General features: G+C 38.3%; 1 protein-coding gene across 8 annotated transcripts in view; it reads right to left on the reverse strand.

Annotated features, from left to right (window-relative positions):
- Positions 1-23,921, reverse strand: part of rapgef2b (Rap guanine nucleotide exchange factor 2b) — a 94,484-nt gene that overhangs the window by 56,147 nt on the left and 14,416 nt on the right. For all 8 annotated transcript variants that reach the window (XM_041990045.1, XM_041990041.1, XM_041990039.1 and 5 more), the window contains exons 2-4: positions 14,444-14,514; positions 11,566-11,622; positions 3,839-3,922 (exon numbers count right to left, since the gene is read on the reverse strand). In XM_041990045.1, coding sequence (XP_041845979.1) covers positions 3,839-3,922; positions 11,566-11,622; positions 14,444-14,514 — 212 coding nt within the window. The remainder of the gene's footprint in view (positions 1-3,838; positions 3,923-11,565; positions 11,623-14,443; positions 14,515-23,921) is intronic.

Genomic DNA, 23,921 nt, shown 5'->3' on the forward strand with positions numbered 1-23,921 from the left:
TATTTTTTTTATGAATTGGCTTTAACACTTATTATAAAATTGGACTAATGTGTATTGGTTTTAATTGGATGACAGTGACTTTGCTTGAATTGATTATGTTTGTGATTGATTATTACTGATTATGTCAGATTACTGATTCTGTTTGAATTGATTTATGTTATACAAATAAAGCTGAATTGAAGCTATCAGACGAGAGGTGGGACACACCCTGGACAGGTCATCAGTCCATCACAGAGCCAACACGGAGACAAAAAAAACAACCATTTATACTTGCTATCACTCCTATGTTCAGGAGACTCCTATGTGACTAGGTTTAGAAACACCACTAAACCTAGCATACATGTTAGTTGAACTGTGGCATGAAGCTGGAGTACCCGGACAGAACCCACAAATGTACAGGAAGAATATGGAAACTCCACACACAAAGGCCACCACGAGGTTCAAACCAGGAAACCTTCTTGCTGTGAGGCTAATATGATAAGAGTACCTCGTAGTCACACTTCTTAACTTTTTCACCAGCAATGCCTCGCATTAAGTCTACTTTTAAGTAATGAATCATCAAATCTGTAGGTGCAATTCCATCTAAGCACACAAAGATGTGGGAAAAAAAACAGTCCACCTTATCTGAAAAGTTGCAACTGGTTTAGAGCACGTGGGCACGTTTTCACAACTTTAAAGTTGTGAAAACTCACAGCAGTGTTGTGGCTGTTAAGTAGAACAGTAACGTTTATCCCTGACACCTTAACAATTGTGCCTGTCATGAATTATGGTGGTATAATGATTGGTCAAGGTTCAGCTGTTAGTAAACCATGCCTCTTGAACATATTTAACAGCACATGCAAATGTGTGTGGTTTAAATCTGTTTCCCTATTTGTAACAATTCTTTATATGGGTTGTATTTAATTTCACGCATGGATAAAATAAGGCACTGACAGCTCTAGCTTCTTCACTTAATGACTGAGTCATTCATTTTTCCTGGATCAGATCTCACTACAGCTACCAGGGAGGGGAACTAAGAGGGAGGAAGCACTGAGAGAATGATGGAGACATATCAGGTTTTCAACCTTACTGCCAGGATAGATATGAACAGCCATTTCTAGGCCTGGTCTGTCTGAAACCCAATTCCACCACATCTTTAAAAGCTTCAGGAAGTCCCACTGGACTCCATTCAGTTCCTCGTGTCACAACCAATTTCCCCTCCGAGCCATTGTGTCCTCACTAGTCTCCTCTTTATAGACTAGCTGAGGCAGTGCGGTCTTTTTTGTTAGTAATGATCTAGAACGACCTTTAATAAATAAAAAAACTAACAGAAAAAAATCATATTGTGAAGGAGGAAATTAGACAATAAAATAATAGTAAGGCTGATGAGTTCTTAATGAGGAAAGTCCTCAGAACACATTACCCTCAACATCATAACCCATTTACATAAAATGACACGCATCTGTTCATGCAGAGTTTTCAGTAATATGCATCTGTCCGTCATCAGATAGCTCCCACCAACACTGACAGTACATTAACTGATCATACAGGAACTTTCTAGCACTGTTTCAGGGAATAGAGGCAAGTTATTACTGTTAAAGAAAAGCTTTATTCTTCTCCTTTTCATGTCAGAAGTGAAAATGTACCCCATCATTCAGAGCTGAGCGAGTTTCCTGACCCAGGCGTCCTTGAAACTGTGAATCAAAATGTGCCGTTGTGAACATGTCATTTCAAAAATGTCTGCTTGACATGGGGGAGATAGGTCTTGCCTCATTTCCCCATAAGAAAAAGATTTTTTTTTTTTGGATGCACAGCCATGCACCAGGAAGCTATAAATATTTTACAAATGTCAAAAAACTCACATTTTAGAATGATTTTAGAGGTTGCATCGGGTCTAAGCAAAAACAAGTTTTGGGGAATTAATCAGATTGATTGGTGAAATGTGACATTATGTGAACGCTTATATGACAGCTGCACACCAGAGAGGTACCATGGGGCTTCCACTATATTACAAAGCAAAAAAAAAAAAACTGAATTTATCGCATTAGTGACAATATGAATCTAAATATGTCTGCAAAACAGCTGACATGATTTAATCAAACATAAACCAATGAGAACAGCTCATACAGTGATCGGGCAGGATGACCTGTCAGACGACAAAATGCAATAATGAATTCATGAGAATCTACAGTCAATGCATTACATTTCTTTTTTTTTTCTTACTGTATAAGACTAAAGAACTGTGACTACATAGAATAAAGCAGTTTGCTTCACTCAACAACAAGGGAGCCAATTATCAATTCCATTCTTACTTATGCAGCAGAGCGGATCCCCAGACAGGCCTCTTTGCAACATATGCTTAGTAAACACTTTCAGAGCCTTCTGCTCTGTGGCTCTGGTCAGACATTACCTTTAATCTGCCAATACCTGCTAATCCCCCCCCTCAGGCATCCTATACACACTTTCACCTTGGCAAAACTGACAAGGTTATGTTTAAGAGGGGACCTGCTTTTTGGGCACATTTCCGAACGAACCCGACATTTTTAAATGCCTCCCACGTTCATATGAACCAGAAGAATGACCGCTGATGCCCTCCCCTGTGCAGCCAGAACAGTTCTGCTCCACAAAGCGACGGCCTCAAGCTCTGAGTGGCTGTAGGTGTGTTATGCAAGCCTGATGGATAAAAAGATCATTGTTGTCAAGACGCCCACAGAGATGGTTCATGTAACGGATCTACTTGTGAAATTGCAGCTCTTTAACATTTGGGTTTTGGTTTCAGAGGTGGCGCTCACTGCTGTGATCCAAAGGCCGAGAACTGAAGAGTGAATTTGAAGTCCTTGATAAAGGTGTCACAGATTTCTGAATCCTGCTCTTACTCATTTTTAACTATGTTAGAGGGGTAAAAATAAAGATTGTATTGCTGTATTTAAAATGCAGGTGTGACGTTCCTGCCCTATGAATAGAATATGATCACTTCCTGTTCACAACTTTAAATACCTCCATTTATGTAGTTGTAAACAGCTCTGAAGAAATTTTTATTTTGGCAATTGTAATGTCACAGACTAAAGTGTTGGTTATATATTTCTATCAGTACTGTTCTTGTATGAAATGTGCTCATACGTGTCTGTTAGCTGGATGCTAATTGACTGTATCACTGTAGTGATAATTGTACTTATAAGGCTCAACTCTTCATAATCTTAAGGTGTTATTCAGAATCAAGTGATTTATGGAAAAAAATGAGAATGTGTTTCACAAGTACCTTTATTTAACAAATACATGCTTACTTTGTTATGTGTAAATTATGTTTCTTTTTATATTTTTTTTATTCTTGATTATTTAATTTAAGATATTTTAAGATTTAAGATCTTTGATCCAACTGAGACCCTGTGAAAGTTTATCTTAGCTTAATTAAAAGTTATGTTAACATCTGTAATATTAGGAATATTTGGGATTTTAAATCAAAATATATATCATTTTTGTGAAAACTTGCATTGTTGGCAGACATGGATCACAACATTGGTACACTTTCCTTTAACAAAAAAAAACATAAAAAGGGAGAACTTTTCTCTTTTAGAAATCTTTACAACAAATATATATACTCTAAAACCTTTTGTACTCAGCACAAAATGTGTAAAAAGACAATTTTGTAAAAGCAATTGCTGCTGTTTGCTCCAGTGAATAAGTCGAGCTGACAGAGAGGAAAACCAAACAAATTAAAGTTGTTTATTCTTCCCTTCTCTTTCCAATATTAGGTTGTTTTTGCTACTAGGATCAATAGTTTTGGGGGGATGGAAACAGTTTGCATCTTAATTCAAGATTTAATCATCAAACCACACCTTAAAATGGGGAGCGGTCTTACCTGCTCCTAGGAAGGAACATGGACTCCTTGATGAAAACTGAGCCAGATAACAGGATGTACCAGCAGGTTCCAATGTCATCAGGGCTGGAAGACAGGAAGAGAAATGCAAATAAACAAAGAATACAATGACAGTCAAATTATCACAGCCAGGCGTCCAGATAACATAATAAACAGAGAAGCTGGAGAAAAATCTGCAAGTTATGAGCCTATAGGAGATTTCAACCTCAAATATTCCTAAAGATTTTATTAAAGTTCTGCTCTAAACAACTGATTTAAAACATGCTCTTAAAATGTTTTGTGTAAGTACAGTGACTAAAAAAATAAAATAATGTAAAACTAACAATAAATTGGAAAATGTGAAAGATATGAGCATGTTGGAGAAAGAAAAATGCAGCTATAAATAACAAACTCTTCTAGTATCCACCCACATCCATGGCCCTGCTGAAACATGCAGGCAAGGAAATCAGACATCATAGACCGTAAACCCAGACTGACCCTTGGATGATGCAGCTGGCTATTAGGTCTTCACTAGTAAACAAACACACACTGTAAACACTATGAGCGCATGCAGAAGTAGCACAGGTGCTTCTACAGACTTTAACAATATCAGCCTTGATTACTATTGAAAAACATCATCCTGTCTGCGATGGAAAAGATGCATAAAGATAAACAACCAATGCATATATCTTTTTAGAAAGTAATTGCACTAAATTAATAAAAAGAAAAAAGGATTCTGAATACAGAAATGTTGATCATCTGAAGAGTATAGTAATACATATAAACCCAGTACTTGGATTGAGCCCTTTTTGCATTAATTTACTGCTTCAATGTGGCATAACATGGATGTTATCAGTCTTGTGCATGTCGCTATAATTAAGTCAGAAACAAAATAGTGAAAGTATATTACAGATTTGAGATGCATCACTTTTGCTTCCATTCTCATGATTTTGCTTATCCTTTAGCTATCACTGCTGGATAGCAGAGAGATAATCTTACAAGTATGAATCCTCTAAACTTGGCAGCATTTATATGAGATTATATAAATAGTGGTTTATAATAACCTACTCTAAGAGTAAACACGTTGTTAATGTTTCTTTCGTCTTCATGCAATCAGCTAGAGGGCTAACGGGGCAAACACGACATGTGCTATTACTGTGCAACTGTTGGCCAGTTCAAATGTCCTGGAGGAATCTGCTGCTTTATAAAGAAAATATATTTGCACTCCTTCTCATCTTTAAATCCATTTTACTAAACAGAAACATTTTGATAGAGTCAACTGTAATCAAGAAAATATTGAAAGCTTTGTGAATGTAAAACCTGCTTTAATGGCTCTTGTTGATCATATGTCACCTAACAACCCTGTAAAAAGGAAGAAGAAATTCAGTAAAAGGAAGTGTTGGTATGATGTGATACCATCTTTATCCGGTTAAGGGAACTTGACATGAAGCCTGAAGTTTCGTTGGAAGGGGGTGGACAGAAATAGATATTCTGGTAAACATTATTTAACTAGACATTAAATAACAACAACAATAGCAACACAGTGGCCCAGTTACGAGGTTTTATTTCTGCATGTTTTAAATACCAACACATGCGAATATTTTTGCAAATTTAGTTGAAAAACTGAAAACTAATACCCAAGTAAATAATCTTAACCTTTTGAATTATGGATTTAAAAATACTGATAGTAGATAATTCTCAATATTTTTGACTCAACCACAATAACCATAAACATTTTGACAAAAGGCAGTTTTGTCCAGAAGCAGCTTTATTTATCTGTTGGCTCTTGTAATAAACACCAACATGTGGCCTAATAATTCTATATTGTAGAACAGCAAAGAAGATGACCCCCTTTCTTTAATGTAGAGGAACATTTATAACATGCCTTTGAACAAATGACACTTATTCTAATCAGTCTGCATCAGATCAGTTATGGCTTGTTGACCTGAAGTAGCAAAATCTCTTATCAGCAGCAGCTTTACAGGATATTTAAATAAGTGTTTCTCTATATCTCCACATGTCTGTTTACTGCTAGGTGCTCTCAAACATCACCTCATCACAGAAGATGAAATTAACTAATCAGGCTGAAATTAGACCTTGCACTTCAAGGAGCTTCGGTGTTAATAAGATGGCAACTTGAGTGATTATAGAAGAGTGTTTGTACCTGGCCAAAGTGGGAGTTTTTAACTGAAACCAAAGGGGGGAAAGAAAATGAAAATCAATGACCAGTCACACATCAGTAAGATGGGACTGGTTTTTGTTTACAGAAAGGCTGGGTGCTCTTATTATCCACCTGCTTCCACACAGACATAAATTCACACCAAAATGCAGGCCGAGTTTTTTTTTTGTTTTGTTTAAATCACATAGAACCAAGTCTCACTCCTCCACCTTCCTACTCCTCCTCCTCTTCACACATTTCCTTGCATAATGAACGAAACTGCGAACAGCACACCCTACTGACCAAAACCAAAATCTCTCACTCTTTCCAAAAACACCCATTTCTTTTCATTTTCCCTGCCATCCCTTCACAGCTCCTCTTTGCATTTGAAAACAGCACAAATGAAATGTTCAATAATTAATAGCTGGCATATCCAGTTTTGGGGGGGGTTGACACCTTCCATGAGGAGGAGACACCATACCAAAGAAGTAGGAGATAGAAGACTCTTATATACTGAGACAGCTTGACTGATCTGGGTCATGCATACAGGAAGCAATAGTTAAATGATAAACTTTATCCACTGATATCCCCACAGGGACGGCTGGAAGGCAGGGAATCGGGTTATAGGAGTCCCGTAAAGGTGGCGGCATGGTGATACATCCATCCATCCATCCATCCATCCATCCATACATCCATACATCCATACATCCATACATACATCCATACATACATACATCCATACATATATATATATATTCTGCAGTATTATTATTAGTATTAGCAGCTGATGCTGGTGGGTGACACATCAGCTTTTTATAATGGCAGTGTGTGAAGCTGCAGCAGCACGGAGGAAAAAGACACCATAATAACTGTGTGTTATTACATTACACTGGTTTAGTAGACACTAAGACTTCCATATGAAGATTATAGAGAAAGAGAGCTGCTCTGCAGTGAACTGGTTTGTACAGAAGAATATGTTTTGGGAAGGATCATGACAACAGAAAGTGTTGGTTAATGATCTTATTCAGTTCATTATTAACACTTTGATCAAGGTCTACAAAAGAAGCGTCAATGACTTGTGCTGTAAATAGTGTGCCAGACATTCAAACAACTTCACAAAACATGGCAGTGTGGATGTAGGCTGCTGTAGGGATGCTGTTTACCAATCAAGAGGTGTGATGTATTTCTGTTGCTGTGTTGTATTCTGTTGGCTCAACTGGAACTTCAGCTGATGGAAGTTTAAAAAAAACAAGAAAACTAGTTTCTGTTGACAACAACAAAAAAAAAAACCCCCGGAGTGACACATTATTGCACCACACCATGTATTGTTTTTGCAATGTAAAATGCCAATCCCAAATTTGAAGAATATCAGATGAGATAGATTAGAAGAGATTCTTCCTAAATTTGACATAGCTGTATCTTTAAAAAAGATTTGAGCCTTGACAGAATAAAAGTAATTTTCATGGTGTGTTTTTTTTCCCCCCATCATTTCATGTCCATGCAACTTTTGTGCCCAAAGAAAAGCTTGGAGTTCAAATGGTGAAATAAAGTATATTTCCTGCAATGGTGTGTAATATTTTAATGCATTCTACATCTACAAGTCTGTGACACCACTAAGAAGTGAAGCTGTCATGGAGTAAAACATGGGGTTACACTGAGAGCATGAAATATGGAGTTTCATAACAACAGAGGTGTGTCGGTACTGACAGGCACATTTTAAGGCCCTGAATAAACAAACAACTGTAGCCATTTTAATTTGTTGTTGCTGCTTTCACCATAAAATCCTCCAGAGAGTCAATGCCACAGATGGTGATATTATGAAATAAAGCACTCTTCCAAGTGTCCAACAAACTAGAAAAAAAAGCTACAAATGAGAGGGTTTGAGACAACACAGGACACTGGTCAGTAGGCTTTACAGAGTGAAGGATTTTCCATTTTACTGCCATATATTTCCTTTAAATATGGAAAGAAGCATCCTTCCTGTCAAAGAAACAGTTTTTTCTTTCCACGGTGTACAAAGTGTACTGAAATGTACAAAGCCGACTGGTGACTGTAACATGATGAGTTTTTCAGTGACATTCCTCCTTCCCTTGTGTTTCTGAAGGCAAGCAGCTTCACACTAACAGGGAACAGGAGCTGCGTGAGGAGGGGCGACTTTCCGACAGCTGCTGTTGCTGAACCTCAGCCAGAGGTTAAAGTATCGCCGTCAGAAAACTGTCCTTCACTATTGTCAAATCATATGTGTATGGACACAATACAGCAGCAGGCAGGGAAATACCACAGAGCAATGTTAGAGAATAACTGGTTGTTTCACCCAATTCAGGAACTTATGATCACAATGGTTTCTGCTTTTCTTCTTCCTGAAGTTTACGGTGGTTTTAGTGAGTATTCAGCACTCCTGCCAAGCTTGATGTCTGTTCATCTTTCATGTAAGCCGAGTTCAGGCTACATGATTTGCCAGGCTGTCATGTAAGACTATTGTATTGTGAACACTACCTAACAATCAGGTATAGATAGGTGTTCACACTCCGCAACCAATAGGCAGCAGGCAACTTAAACCTTTTAAGCCGGACTTAATCACCAATATGTCTGAATGATTTTTATCAATATGTTCCTGCTGTCATGCAAACAAGCCTGTCTCTAGTCAGCATCTTTACCATAACATCTCCTGGAGAGTCACGGTTTTGCTTGTAGAAAAAGCAAAACAACCAGGCAGTTAAGTCTCCACAACTTCTTTCTCCTGAGTGTGTAATGATTTCACATGCTGGAACTAAATTTGGTTCAGTTTCCTGAGCCCAGGGCAGTACTTTCTTCACCATGTTTTCAGTTATATTTATTGTATGTTTATTATTTCTCTTCCAGGTTTCCCCCTGGAACGCCCCACATCCCATCTCTCGTACTCACAGTCAACAATTTCTTCCTCATCAACTCATAATAAATATGCAACATGCTAAATATTTGGTAAAAGACTGGGGGCATGTCTGCAAGCCTCACAAATCAGGTCTTTGAAGTGCTCATAGTACAGTGACTCATGACCACCAATCAAACTGTAGATTGACTCAGATCTAAACCATTTGCCTATGTTCTCCAAAATCTATGTAGTATGTGGTGGTTCATTTAAAAAGAACGTGGTTTAAAAAAGTTTCAGTAAATGTGTTGACCTGATGGTTTGTATGATGGCCACAAAGTGTAGCAACAATTATATTTGTAAGCAATAAATATTTTGTTTGATATCACAGAGAAATGAGAGTGCTTATTTTTGTGACTGAAAACTAAAGTAAAACCTAAGAATTTGAGACATGTTTGCTTCCAGAAAAAAAGAATAAGAAAAGGCATTATGTAACTTCTGAATATAACTGTAGTAACTATGACACCCATGGATCACACTACAAAAACTTTTAAACTCCACCACGCTGGAAATAAATGGCTGAAATTTCCAGTTGGACCACACTTATCTAAGCTGGCCATGGGTCAATGGTTGGATTGAAAGAGTTAGCACTGAGTAGGTTAAAGGCCACCAAGAAGATGCTGGTCCTCTTCAGCAGCCACTGCACAAGGTGCCAGGTCAGCCTCCATCTTAGGAGGGTTTAGCACTATAATCTCTGGGTGGTAAATCCTAGATGGGTTCAGCCTTTTTACAGGATGGAGATACTAAGTGAAACTGTGTGTGTGTGTGTGTGTGTGTGTGTGCGCGCGTGCATGTAGTGTTTACACTCGAGCAACCTCCCCAGGAAGAAATATAAGAAGTTTTATAACTATAGCCCTTATCTTTAATCATTTTTCCAAGGCTGCCAACATCCACAGATAGTCAGGGTGAGCTTATGACTGAGTGGGTCATTAACTAGGTCACTTCTTGAGGATTTTATCTACTACTGTTGATGTTTTCATTTAAAAAATAAATAAATAAAAGGAAAATGTAGCCAAAATTTTATTCTAAGTAAAATGTTTTTCATCTACATTTACTGAAATATTTCCATATTTTCTTCTTGGTTTTAAGACACAGAACAATTTGAAGTTTTTTTTTTTGTTTTTTTTTTAAATACATCTCAATAAACAATGCAGCTTAATAGGGATGCATTCACAATCAAATTCCTCCATAGACTTTTAGAGTGCTCATTCCACTGCATATTAGCAGCATTGTTATGAACAGATGAGGGCATGAAGATAGGCAGTTAAAGCTTGCTTTCTTCTGAGGAGCAGACTGATTAAGTTCCTGCAGACAAGGAAACTCAAATCTGATGCTCCGCTGTTTAATACCCTGTTCTCATCAGGGAGAGCTCTGACCGATTTTTATAGGTTAACACATGCACACATATGCATGCAAACAGCAGTTCTGCCAAGAGATCTGGAAAAAATGGCATAAGCACACAGACTTGAGCAAATGAAATGAGCCAAAAATGAAAATAACCTGCTGTGTTTCTGCAGGGGTGAATTAAAATACAGGCAATTCTCTTAGGCTGGATTCACACTAGGCCAGCTAAATCAGAAAAAATGAAAATAGTTGATTCTTCTTTCTTATTATGAACAGATCAAATTATTATCATAAATACAAATTTAAGTAGTCTAGTGTTGACATATAGCTAATTGTTGCACAGATATTTACATTTGTGTGAGAAAACATCCTGGAAAACCTCCTGTATTAAACTAAAACTGCAGGTTTCATGAGTTGGTGAGGTCTTGTAGTATATATTTACACTGCGTGTGTTTGTGTGTTAATACTAGAGTTTATTAACTGGCCTACATATAATCTGCATTCCTACTGTTCAACTAGTTTCTACACCAAGTGGGCTTCTAATGAGGTGCTGACTCTTCACCATCTTCCTCCAAAACAACACATATACATGCACACAGAGGAGGGATCAGAATGCAGAGAAATAAGGGACGATGAAGTCCCTCCAGCCCCTCGAGCCACTGGCAGAGTTAATTAACTGTGTTGATTCTCACCAAGGGTGTTACACAGATGTCAACATGTGACAGGAGTCAAACACTGTTTTCTGACTGGGGTTGAAAATGGATCCAAACACAGTCAGGAGCTTTCTGGAAGCTGTCAATACTACACTTTGATCAAATTAATGTCTAACAAAATGACACCAGCTAGCAAGATTTCTCCCTGCCAAGGGTCATTATATCTCCGCTTTTTCTTTGGTGAGGTAGTCGACAGTGACTTATTGAATCAGCTAAAATTTAGACTGAATATCCCAGCTTGATTCTGTTTTCTTCAGTTGTGCAAAAGAGTGACATGCAAAATGCACACCCACATACATAGTGACCACAAACACACACACACTTTGATAAGGGAACGATTTAACTGCATCTGAACTTTGGGAACATTTGTTTTCATTTGTCACCACCCGGGTTGCTCTGCTGTGTGCAGCAAGCATGTTGCAGGTCATCAATAACACTGAGTTACTGTATGAGGCTGAAAGTGTTTTGATCACATGGAATAAAAATGTTGTTGCAGTAACTGTCTATTTACTTGCTGTGTTCATACTCTGGTTCAGATGTAAGCCTCTGACTCAATATCATCAATATACATTCACACATAGGCAGATCCAGACGTTGTTGTACTTACTAGTAAAGCACTTCATTGGCTTCGTGTCTCTCGTAGCGCACACTTTCACACATTATCCTGCAGGGACAAAAGGAAAGAGAGAGGGATGTGTGACAGTATGAAAAAAGAAACATACATTTTACTTTACTATTTGAAACTTGGTTACAAAGACATATAAAACATGAAGCTGTACCAAAACCAGGCTTAAAGCATTAGACTAGATGATTTTTAGTCAATTAAGTAGATTTTTTTAATCTGGATAATTGTTATATTTATTGTTTTTTTTTGTTTTTTTTTATCTTTTTCCTTTTTTGAATACTTCACAAAGTCAGAAAACCTGATCCTTGCATCATGAAGATAGAGGAGAACAGGGCCACCAGTAAAAATCTAAAGGCAGCAGAGCCTGTGAGCACCTTGTCAAGAGGAAAGAAGCAGCCTTGGCAGCGTCTTGGACGAGGTCTTAGAAGAGTGTCAGTCAGAGTGAGTACTCTGATGAGTCCCACATCAGCAGATGTCCAGGTGCAGATCTACCTCTCAGAACAAACCATTCCTAGGAAAACCAATCCACCCGACTACAAAAAACGCATGCTACACAGTTGCTGGTTGTGCCCCCTGCACCCCAGTGGACAGTGAGCGACTCTTTAGTGCAATGTCAAATGTCCATGATGAGAAAAGAAATCAGCTTTCCCCTGACAAGTTAGAGATGCTGATTTTCCTCCCAAAAAAAAAAAGAAATCTACTTATTTCGTAGTCGTAGAAAGAAAGTAATTTATTTTATTTATTTTACAGACAACTTCTAGGTGTTAATCTAAAAAATTCAATTGAATTAGTTTACATGATTATTTTGTGCTGCACCACTGATAACGGAGAAAGAGATTTTATTTTGTTTACTTGGTTTGAACAAATGCTGCACCAACAAAACTTGTGATAAAAGAGCCATATGAAAAGGTATCATGTTGGATACTGTCATATAAATAATATTAATAATAAAAAAAAAACTTAAGGGACAACTTAGATGTGTTGCTTTTCTTATTATTATTATTAATCCATTGCTAAAGTGTCGGATCAGGACTCTGTATCAGCAGATACTCAAAATCTAATGACTCGGACTTGGTGGCAAAAAAAAGTAATCGAGACATCCCAACTCTTAACCAAGATTTAATTTGGTGTAACCGCTTTTTGTGATAGTTTTAGGGTTAACAGCAAGTGTCTTTAAGGTATGCTGTAATAACTTTTTTCTCCATAGTTTCAAAAGGTCATCCATAAGGTTGTCCCTGGAGAAAAAATAATTGTGCTTCTATATCATGGGCAGACAGATATAGTAAACAATAAATGATAACAACACTAAAGGCACCAAAATCATCTGCAGGAGGACATCTGGGTGTAACCTCTTGGCACAAGGACCAAAACACAGTTACAGCTCTAAAATAGAAACCGTGTCCCTGTGAAAAAGGACCACAGAAGAAAAATAACACATTCCTCCCAGATGAAAATATTGAGAAAAAAAGAACTGTACATAATCCCAAAGTTAGTGGGATGTCTTGCTGGCTGGAGTATGTCTTTTTTATCCATTTATGTATTTATTTGTTATACTTCAGTAGGGCAGGAAAGGTGGGCTGGTCTCTGGGACCACAGGGCATTCCTCAGGATCCAAACTGGGAGGAGTGAGTAGGGTTGCTGTTGGATGGGAGGCCTTTGAGGGGTCACACAGTGGAATGTTCTAGCTCACGGGTCATGCACTGCTACATTGTTCCCTCGCCAATATAATCCCCACGTATGCACACAAACCATGCTGGGAACAGACTTCTAACATGAACTGTTTGGAGAGTCCATGTGAAGCAGAAACCAATGGAAGGCCATTGTGGTTAACAAGATTGAAAAGCAAAATCATGTTTAAAGAGCAGTGAAAGTTTTTTTTTTTATTTTTTTTAATAATCTGTTTTGGTTACAAAGTTTGGTGGATTTTCAAAAGAGAGTTAAAAAAATGGGTTTCTACACAAACAATAATCGCAAGTAGTCTGGTATTTATGTGGTTATGCTTCACTCATGCACATCAGAAACCATTATGGCGATGCGCTGACAATAGGGCTGCCAAGATTAGTCGATTAGTCATGATTACATCGACTATCAAAACAGTTGGTGACTAATTTAGTAATGGACTGCATCATTTTAAATTCCCACCTCATGCATAGTCGGTGAAGTTTTGTGCTATAAGCAAACATCCAAAATGAAAATAGTTAAACATAATCCCCTCAAGGTCTGGAGTTGGACAGAGAAATGCCTTTTAACTGTTAACCAAACACTTTTTCAGAAAAAACCTGAGAAGTTAATACGGTAAACAATCAAGACTCTAATCTCAACAGGAATTTGTCTAATGGCTGATTATTTACAGTAATAGCCATAAGTTTGAGAACACCTCTCATTCAAAAAGAATGACTAAGAACTAAGACTACTCAACTAAATAGTTCAACATATCAGAAGTTTATTCCCTTCCTTTCTGTGGTAAATGAGAAGAGGACACAGAAGGAACAGCTGCCATGTTGAAACACCTTTGAGATTTGATATAGTCATCAGTTTATTAAGAATTCCCAACAAAGTTTCGTTTTAGGAGCTTGAGACAATCTTAAAATAATCTGTTTTAAGAACGTCCTCCAGCTGTATTTTGGTTCCCTTCTTCTTTTATTTATTTTTAATTTCTTCAGTAATTAATAATCTCATCCAATGAGTGGCTGGAGGCTTCTGGATTAGAAAACTAAATGAAATTCATCAGAATTTAGCAAGAAATTTTGATTTTAAATTATAAAACACGCACTTAGAAGTTATGGTTTGTAATTTAAATGACATTTTTTTCCCTCTAAGTTATGTTAATTAGGTAATAGGAATATGTGGAGACACCCACCTCAGTTGGTGCTCTCGCAGGTTGGACAAGGCCTCCATCCCATGAAGATAAGAGTAGACAATCTCCAAATCCTGAGGAAGAGCAAAAAGCAATTTAGAGTTGAATTTATAACAATCAAACACGTTGCAGCTGCTATAGACTACCATGTCAACAAACTGCATCCAAGCATGACTAAAATATGACTGCACATTCACATCAACATTTAAAATACCAATCATTTACGCTACAATGCACAAACTGGCAACTCACACCAGAGAAAACATTTAACAGCCACGGTGACAGTGATTTGTGTGGTTTCAAATTGGAAAAGATGGCAATAAAGCAGTTCACATAGGAAAAAAAAATGAAACTGAAAACTATGAACTCCCATTCAATTGCTTCATCAAGTGACCCAGTGAGTAACTCAGATTGTTTGGCCTGAATTCAAGTCAGAGGTGAAACAAAGTGGCCTCTCTGCGAGCTGGCAGCCAGCACAGCCTCGGCACTGTCTATTGGTACACACTGGGCCACTGACTGTGTGTATGAGCTGCAGTTCTGCTGGAATCTACTGGGAGGCCTTTGTTGGCGGCAACTGGAGGTAGATGTGGCGACAGCAGACTGGAGGGACAACAGAGAGCTTATGTTAAGACCACAAACACACATGTGAAGCCGCACAGAACGGACAGTCAGTCTCTGGCTAATGTTTCTGGCAGAAACAATCATAAGGAACTTTTATGACATGATGACAAAAAAAGGGTTGAATGAAACACAGCTTGAGCTGATTTGGTGTCACAAAATGTCAGAGGCGGCGGGGTATTAGATGACTCTCATTGTTGCGTTCCTTTGTGTGGTTTATTTGTGGAGAACATTCAGTAAAATAAACTCTTATTTCAGTTAATAACTTCTTAGAAATGCTAACCACAGTTTACAAACTGGAGCAGATGAACTTCAAAATGACTCAATAGGCAGGGCCAATCTGACACAGCAGTTCTAACTAACCCCACGAACCTGAATCTACCATAAAAGACACGGGATTCACAAAGTAAACGAAGTGTCAATGTAGGGATGCAAGGAATTCAGACTGAAAAACTGTTCAAATAATCTCGCAGTACTAGTCACAAGCAATCATTTAGTTAATTATTATTTGCACGCCATGGATCAACATATTACATAATATTAATTTAAACTGTGAAGCGCTGGTCCCTTTAAATCAGCCTAAACTGACTTGTTATTATAGTTTGACCTTTACAAAATGGACACAAACACACTTTGCACGTGACCCTGAGGGCTGCCGACCCTGTTACATCACACAGCGGTCTCCTCACTAACCAAATCCTTCTGCTCAAAGTGTCTGTGGTCACACACAGAACACACCAGCAGCATTACAGCGGGCGTGAGCTTCAGATACAGGTGATCTACTACCACCTACTGGATGAAAATAGAACTACAGCTATGAAGAATGTAATCAATTGAAAACAAAGCCTTAAAAGCCAAACCAAGTGAGAATCCTAATGTCTTACAGCATAATCTACAGCTTATTGGTCTGTGAGCAATCACCAGATAAAAAATTTAAGGGAATGGCTTCTTTAGCCATGTATGCATTCACGATGGAGAAGAAGGTATCTCATCTGGTGGAGGGGTCCTGGTTCATAAACCTTTTACTCTTGCAAAATCTGCCACATACTGAGGAAACCTCAGTTTTAACAATTAACACGTACTAAAATATATACATGTACTATAACTCCTTCAGACCTGAGTGATGTACTTTCCTTCTTCTTTTCAAATCAGATGTGAAACAAGACCACTAAATATTTATAGGTCAGCATTTTAAAGAACATGACCAATTAATTCTTTGACGTCTCACATTGTTTTATTTCAACTATTTTCCTCAGAATCTCAGAAAGGCATCTTAAAACTGACAGAAACAAATCTATCAAGTATTAATAAGCAAGTTTAAGTGCTTTAACTATCAAAAGCAGGCTTATTTATACAAAATGTTTGTAATATTTGTTTTAAAAAAATCATAGACATTTTGTCTTTGTATATATGACAGATAAAAAAACGGGGTTAACCGCTGCTTATGAAGTTGCTTTGGTGGTCCAGTGGTCATGAGCACAAACCACAGAACTGCAACAGAACCACTTCTAGCTATGTAACCACCAAAGACCATTAGCCAGGAATTTGCCTCCATCGTATGTTTTTCTTTTGCTATAACTTATAACAACACTGTCATTCATTGGCAAATAAATAAATAAATAAAATTCCAGGGAGAAAACATTTTCATCTAGCACAAGTTGCCATTTTTATGTGAAAAAACAAGAAAGACTGAATGCTTCCTTAAACCGCGGGATTTAAAACAAAGCAAAATTATAACAAAAAAGTAAAATAAAAAAAATTACTGTTTATTTTTTACTGTGCTGACTGTAAAAAGGAAGAAAATAACCAAGACATGTAATACAAAATAATCCAAGCAGAAAGCCAGCACTAGGTGGCAGTGTTGTCGGTTTCTTTTCCCCTCTCTGCAGTGACATCACAGTGGATAAACCAGCACCACTGAGATGCAACCTCACATGGAGAAGTATGCAGAACCATCAATTGTGGCTTCACTCTCAAATACTTTAGATTGACTCTATGGAAAGAACGTAAAGGACCCCATCTTTTCCACTCCCTGGGCCTTACATTTTCTGGTTTGATTCTCTACTGCTGGTCTCCTTTTACATCTTGCCAAACACAATCCCCACAAACTGCACAGGAAAAGGAAACATGATCAGGAAGGTTTTAGGACAAGACTTGCATCATTTTCAGTGATTCTAAAAGTTTTCTTTTCAAGGCTTAGTACTCAGATGAAAGGCTTGATCTGTGTTTTCACTGCCTGTTCGATGTTCATTTACATCTTAGGCTGAGAGCAAGAGCAACAATATGGCATAGGAGAGAGAGGGGTAACAAGAGAGGCGGGTAACAAAAACAGGGCACTGGCGACATCCACACTAAATGCTTTTCATTATGTGTGTTGAATAAAAACAAAGCTTGTTCATTTTTTTTAAATCTGCCAGCAGCTCAAACTCCCAGGATACACCAGCAACACAGTCTAATCCCGCCTCCTTCCTCATGCCAAACTAATCCTTCCAGGAACACAGGTGGCCCCCACAGGATGAAAACATACCAAGATGCTTTAGATAAACCCTTAGGGACACTTTAAAACTGTGTGGATAAATCTATCTATGGCATTCCTGGCATACCAGTGACATACTGGCAATCAAACCTCTGTACGCAATCATTTCCTTGATGCTACACAACATGTCATCGCTTTGCACCTTCATTCGTAAGACAGATGGAAGCAGTGCAATGCAGCCAGACAAGTGGAGGAATTTCCTCTCCAGGATACAAATAAAACAATAGCAGCCCTTGTCTTCCCTGTTTTGGGGCCCGCAAACACACATACACAGTGATCAAGCCGTCCTCCACTTCCCTTCTCTCATGTTAGGCTCCAGAGGGAGAGGGTGCAGCTTGGGCTTCATGCCAGCCTGTTGAGGGCCAAAGCACTCAGTGGACAAAAGGAGGTCAAGGAAGTTGTGAAGTTTTTTCCTGCTTTGTGTTCATTGAGACTTAGCGGAAGTAAAGAGACCCAAGGAAGGGTAGACAGAAGTCCTTTGAAAAAAAAAAAATCTGCACATTATTCTTAAATGGACAAGATGAAATGAAATGTTAAAATAATTTGTTAAAAAACAGCATCTCATGGTTAAGTGATCAGTTAATGTACAGATTCATGTAGCTGGTATTTAAACTCTGTCAAAGATTAGACATCAAACTGCCTGGAAGCAGAATTTGTACAATCTGCTGTAATCTGCAACATTTATTTTTGCCAATGAAATCTCAAATTTTCACAATTGTTCTCATCATTTCCAAACCTAAAAAAAACTCCCCAAAATGTTCAGAAAAACACAACATATCCTCAAATCTGATGGCCTCGTTAGCAACTACTAACTTAGTTATAAAAGATTAGTTGATTAACAAAACGGCTTGAATTCCAGTTTATTGATCTACAGGTCAATAAACTAATCTTTTTAACACTATTCCCAGACAAAAGGGAAACATATTGAAGCCCTAAATCTGACCCAGCAGCAGTCAATAGTGTAATTTCAGTATTTGTATTCATTAATTCAACAGCTCTGGGTCGTTCTTAACTACGTTTTTGGAAAGCCTCTGCTTTTCTTATCTCTTAACACCACAGTGTCTGTTTGCCAGATAGGAGGCTTTTCTCCGGCCAGGGCCTTTCACTGTGGCACAAATGGTAAATCCATTTATTCATTCGGCTCTGGCTGAGAGCAGATAGCAAACCTCGCCATTCATCCATCACCCCCTGCAGACATCAAAGAAAAGCGCTGAAACATTTCAAAAACAATGGGACACTGTGGAGGAGATAAAAGAGGTCCAGGTATGGAGGTGAATGACACTTCTAATGGCCCAAGTATCAGATGAATGTTTAGATACCAGCTAAACAACATGTGTATGTTTAAAACAAATGGAAAACTTTCTGTTTTTAAATCCAAAAACTAATGTAACTTACTTTAAATACAAAACACCTATTGCCTTAAACCATTTATTATTAGAAATGTTGTCTTTCATAGTTAAACCATTCCTGCAGAAGAGAAAACAGGAGAGGCAGGTCTGTTATAGAGGTATTAAACAGCTTATTATCCTTTATTATCTCTTTTTTATGCTCGTGTTGGAATGACCAGTTAATTACAGACTCATAAAACCTGACACATGTATGTTGGTTTAGCACTGAGCTGGGCTCACCGGGAGACTGGGCACAGTAAATCAATGATTGTGTCTCCTTTGCTGACAACATTAACATCTCCAGCTGGTTGTACTGGTGCCTGCAAGCCAGATTATCTATCTTATATCAAGTAATCCCACTTACATATTGGTTTATGGTCGGTAGAGCTGCAAAACGTGTTACTAGAAAATCCAATATCGGCCGATGTTGCTCTGTAGAACGTTTCTTGAAGGCACAGAAGGGTAAGTAATTACAGTTTGTTGAAATGATTCTTAAAAATGCAATTTAACAACCCTTTTTCTTCCCCTTCTTGTCTACTTATGCGTCTATAAACTGTGTGCATGTGTGTGTGTAGCAAACGTAGCAGTTTTCCCCAAAAATATATATTTTCTTTGCCAAATAGCAGCTAGCAAGTCATATGATGAAAGTAATTCACAAGTTTTTTCATCCTTAAGTGATATATTTCAGTCTTGTTTTGATCATAAGGAGGTATAACGATATTACAAAAAGATAAACAGAAAATGTTCACATTCGAGAAGCAAAGACAAGCACATTTTTATCTTTTGGTTCATAAAACTGAATTTTTTACTGGCATGTAGGAGCATGGCTACACCATCATCATTCTTACTGTGAGGCATATGTTCTCCCATCAGCACTGCCAAGCAGCTTGTAAAGACTGTGTCTCAATGAGTTTTCACGGTGTGTAATGCCTCACTGGCAAACTGTGAAACTTGGCAAATTGTGATCATTCTTTCTGTCCTGGATGAAAGTCAGAAAAACAGCAAAAGTCCCAAGCTCAAATCTAACAAACTATGAAGGTTCAATACTCCTTCTTCATCATCTGCTCATTTTTCAATCCCTGTGAACCGAAGAAACTTTCCCTTTTGTGCAACCCAGGGGGAAGATGACAGTCCAACAGAAAAGCACTGACAAAGTGTAGAAAACTTCAGAAAAACCCTGGCTTGTGATACAAAATGATGCGATTTAAGATCATATCAAGTTTCCAATGGTGACAACTGCAGTTTCTACAGTGCAGGAGGCTGTACTCAAGAGAGAAGCTGCAGCTTTCGTCCAGTTGGCTCATTACACCATCCCTGTCTAAGATGCTTACAACCTTGATCCCTGGTAGTCAAACAAGGAATGGCCGTTCTAATCACAGCAGTCTGTGAGCGGAGAATTTGTCATTGCTCTGTTTTAGAAAAATAGCTGCAAAAAGCACAAATTAATCCCCCACGACTTGGTAGTGAGGTCGACCTAGATTTCTAACAATTGCTCATTTGTCACTGCAGGGTGAGATTTTCACTGCATACCCTCGCCCTCTGAACTTTACTATGGCTGCTTCAAGGTTGCAATTAAAACACTGTCATGAGAAAAAAAAAAAAACAATGGTAACTTCTGTTTATTTTATATTATAACAAAAACGGACACTGGATTTTTTCAGAATCTTATTTAAAGGCAGCAGAGATGATACGAATGCCAAAGAATTTTATATATATATAAAAAAAAAGCAAAGACTTCGAATGTTTATTAATGCAGTTCTCAGTTCTGCATATTAGAGCTGCATACCCCATCATGATTCACAGCACTCCTTTGGAGCTTTAACCCCATTCAGTTTAGCCTTTCTGTGCCAGTGACCCTTCCTCGTTCACAGCAGCAAAAGTTTTTTCTGGATCCTGTTACGTGACAGCACTGGGGCTGTCTTATGTGTCAGGCCAGGGAGAGGCCTTCATTCCTCAGATGACACTGGCTTGATGTGTCGGTGTCTACGCCACAAAGCCATAAAAAGCCTCCTCAGTCTTACCCCCCACTGCTCACTAACCTATGAAGGGAGCTATATAACTTAACGGGTGGAAGAGACGTCTGGGTTAACTAATAGGACATGCATGTGTTATGAAGAGATAATGGGGTTTCTATTGTCGCCACCGACTGATGTGGCCATTAATTTTATTAAATGAATTAACACCCCCCAAAAAGTAAAGGACATGAATGATAAAATAGATATGTGCAATAATTAATTAGTAACAAAAAAAAATACACAAGATGCAGCTACTTGCAACTACTAATATTTCAATAGTTAAACCCTTTGTAAGACAAATTAAATAGACATTTTCTTGGTGTGCATCAAAGCACTCCGTCTCCCAAGTCTGACTTGATGTGGCTTTCCATTGAATAAAATGTCTAATTAATGCATGGCTGTCTGATAAAGAGCATATGTCCGCATCACAGACTGAATAACAATTTTAAGTGCACATCAGAGCATAATAAGGTGGACAGAGCTGGCATGTGAAGAGATAAACAGCCTGCAGCAGTGTAACGAGGTAACCAGACCACTGGGAGTCATACAAGTGTTGAAGGTTGGAAGGTCATGTTGCCTACGGTGCAGTATCTGCTAATGGCAATATATTGCATTATATTGTCTGCTCAGCAGAAATACTGCAGCATGTCTGTGTCAGTGTGCCAAGAGGGACTGAGGTGGACTTACCCCCCCTACCAAAAGCTGACAAAAGAGCAGCGATGGCAGTTTATTCCAAAATGTGCATAACATTCATCGTACACCTCAGGGAGGCAGTATGATGCTCCAGCATGTGCCACTGTGTGACTGACTGTCTCTGTTTGTGTTTAAGTGTGTGTGCGTGTGTGCATTTCCTTGCCTTTGTTTGTACATTCCATGTGTTAACAGGGTGGCCGGCAGCTGTCCTTGAATCTCTATTGACAGAGAGTGTGGGATCTGCTGGGTATTTTTATCCATTAGCCTGTGTGAGAGAGCAGGTGGAGGCTTTGTGGGCTACAACAAGGTCGCACTGTGACAAGCTCCGTTATGCCACTATCTGTGGTTGTTATGAGCTAGTGTTGAGAAAGTGGTGCAAAAACACAAACTCAAGTTTTTTTTTTTTTCCTTTTCTACTGCCATCCACCACCTCATGCATGCTCAGGATGAGGAGAAGAATCAAAGAAGATTTTATGTAACCATTGCTCTCCTTAGCTAAGCAATTATGTTTTATGAATTGGTATATATATATATACACAGGCATTTTAGATTAGACTAATGTGTACCATGCAATGAATTTGCTTCAGTTGGATAATAGGACTATAATAAATTGTACTGAACTGGACTGTGTGTGTGACTTGAGATGACTTTGCTAAGAATTGGCACAATACAAATAAAGCTGAACTGAATTCATTTACTGGCTTCTTTCAAATTTAGTATATGGAATATCACAATTCTTTGGTTTTTCTACATATGTTGCCATTATGGCTACATTAAAACCATGTCCCACCTGAATGAAGATGGCACAAATCGTTCAAAGCTAATTAGCAGTCTTTCTTAGGCACTAGGTGTTAACTCCCCAGGTTAAGCTAGCACATCACATGGCCTTCACCTTGGCTTTCTCTTAAAAGAATTAAGAGCTGAGCAAAACACTAACACCTCCTCAGACATATTTAAGACACTTTTACTGCACTTTATATGCAAATATAAAAGTGTCTTAGTACATTCAGACATCCTCCACTTCCACTAGTACACCTGCTTGATGTCATTGATGTCCTTCTAAGAGGCCAGTGGAGTAAAACAATTTAAAAGCTGCAGACAAAACGTAAAAAGCACTTGAAAACTGCAGTTTATTTCCCACTGTGGTCAGGCAGCTGATGGACATGGTGGCTGGTTGGAACAGGAATCAGGAAGGCATGTGAATGAGCTTAGCAGCACCTACTTGAGCTGCCGGGCTGTATAAAACCCTTGAGAACTATAATTCACTCAGTGTGTTAAAGCATGCAAATCAGATGCATTCTGGAGAGCAGAAGACATAAATGAGTGTGTTTTGTTGCAAGGATTACAAGATGTTTCTTGACAATGAGAAGTGGGTGTATTTCAGTGAAAAATAATGATAGTGTGTTGGCAGTTAGCATGTCTAAACAGAGATTGAAGGGTTACTGACCTCTTCAAATCATCTGCTTTGATCAGTGCCGCTAGTCTGTGCAGGTGTTGTTCTGGAAGTGAAATGTTCTTCAACGCAGAACCACAAAGAAATCTGAATTTTGCAGCAAAATGCCCAGCAAGATCATACTAAGAAACATCTTTGATATTGTTTTGGCATGTCAAAGTATATTCAGAATGCTTTAAAACAACCTATAAATTCATTATCATGTGTGACCCTGAAGATTTAATGACAGCACAAAAGCAAAAGTATAATCTTAAAATTAAGCTTAACCTTCAGAAAAGAACTGCATTGTTTACAGTGCAAAAACATTTCATTTATTTGCACACATATTATTGTAACACATAAGGTACAAAAGGAGCTGCAGCAAACACTGTAAGGACAAAATACTGCCCTCCTGTCCTCGTGACTAACATGATAACTTGTTCTGTGAGAAAGAACAAAACTTTCCTGCATCAGTCTGGAGCTGTTTTACCATTATCCACACAGTTTTGTCAACCCACAATGATATGAGATTCCACAGCTATCTTATTAGCATTGCTGAGTCAGCTGCATCCTGTAACACCACAGAGCTGCCACAAAGTGGAAGCCAACAACAGCATCGCAGGAATAAATCAAAAACTGAAAGTGTTGATGAGGAAAAAGATGAGAAAGATGAGAAAAACTAAATTCAGTAAGTTATACCAAGCTGCAACTTAGACAATTAATCTAACAGCCACAATTAGATGCTCTCTGACAGCAAAAGCCTCTGGAGCTCACACTTCATGTAGAACTAAAGGATCCA

The sequence above is a fragment of the Melanotaenia boesemani genome, chromosome 7 (genome assembly GCF_017639745.1).
Source record: "Melanotaenia boesemani isolate fMelBoe1 chromosome 7, fMelBoe1.pri, whole genome shotgun sequence".
In the NCBI taxonomy this organism is placed as follows: domain Eukaryota; kingdom Metazoa; phylum Chordata; class Actinopteri; order Atheriniformes; family Melanotaeniidae; genus Melanotaenia; species Melanotaenia boesemani.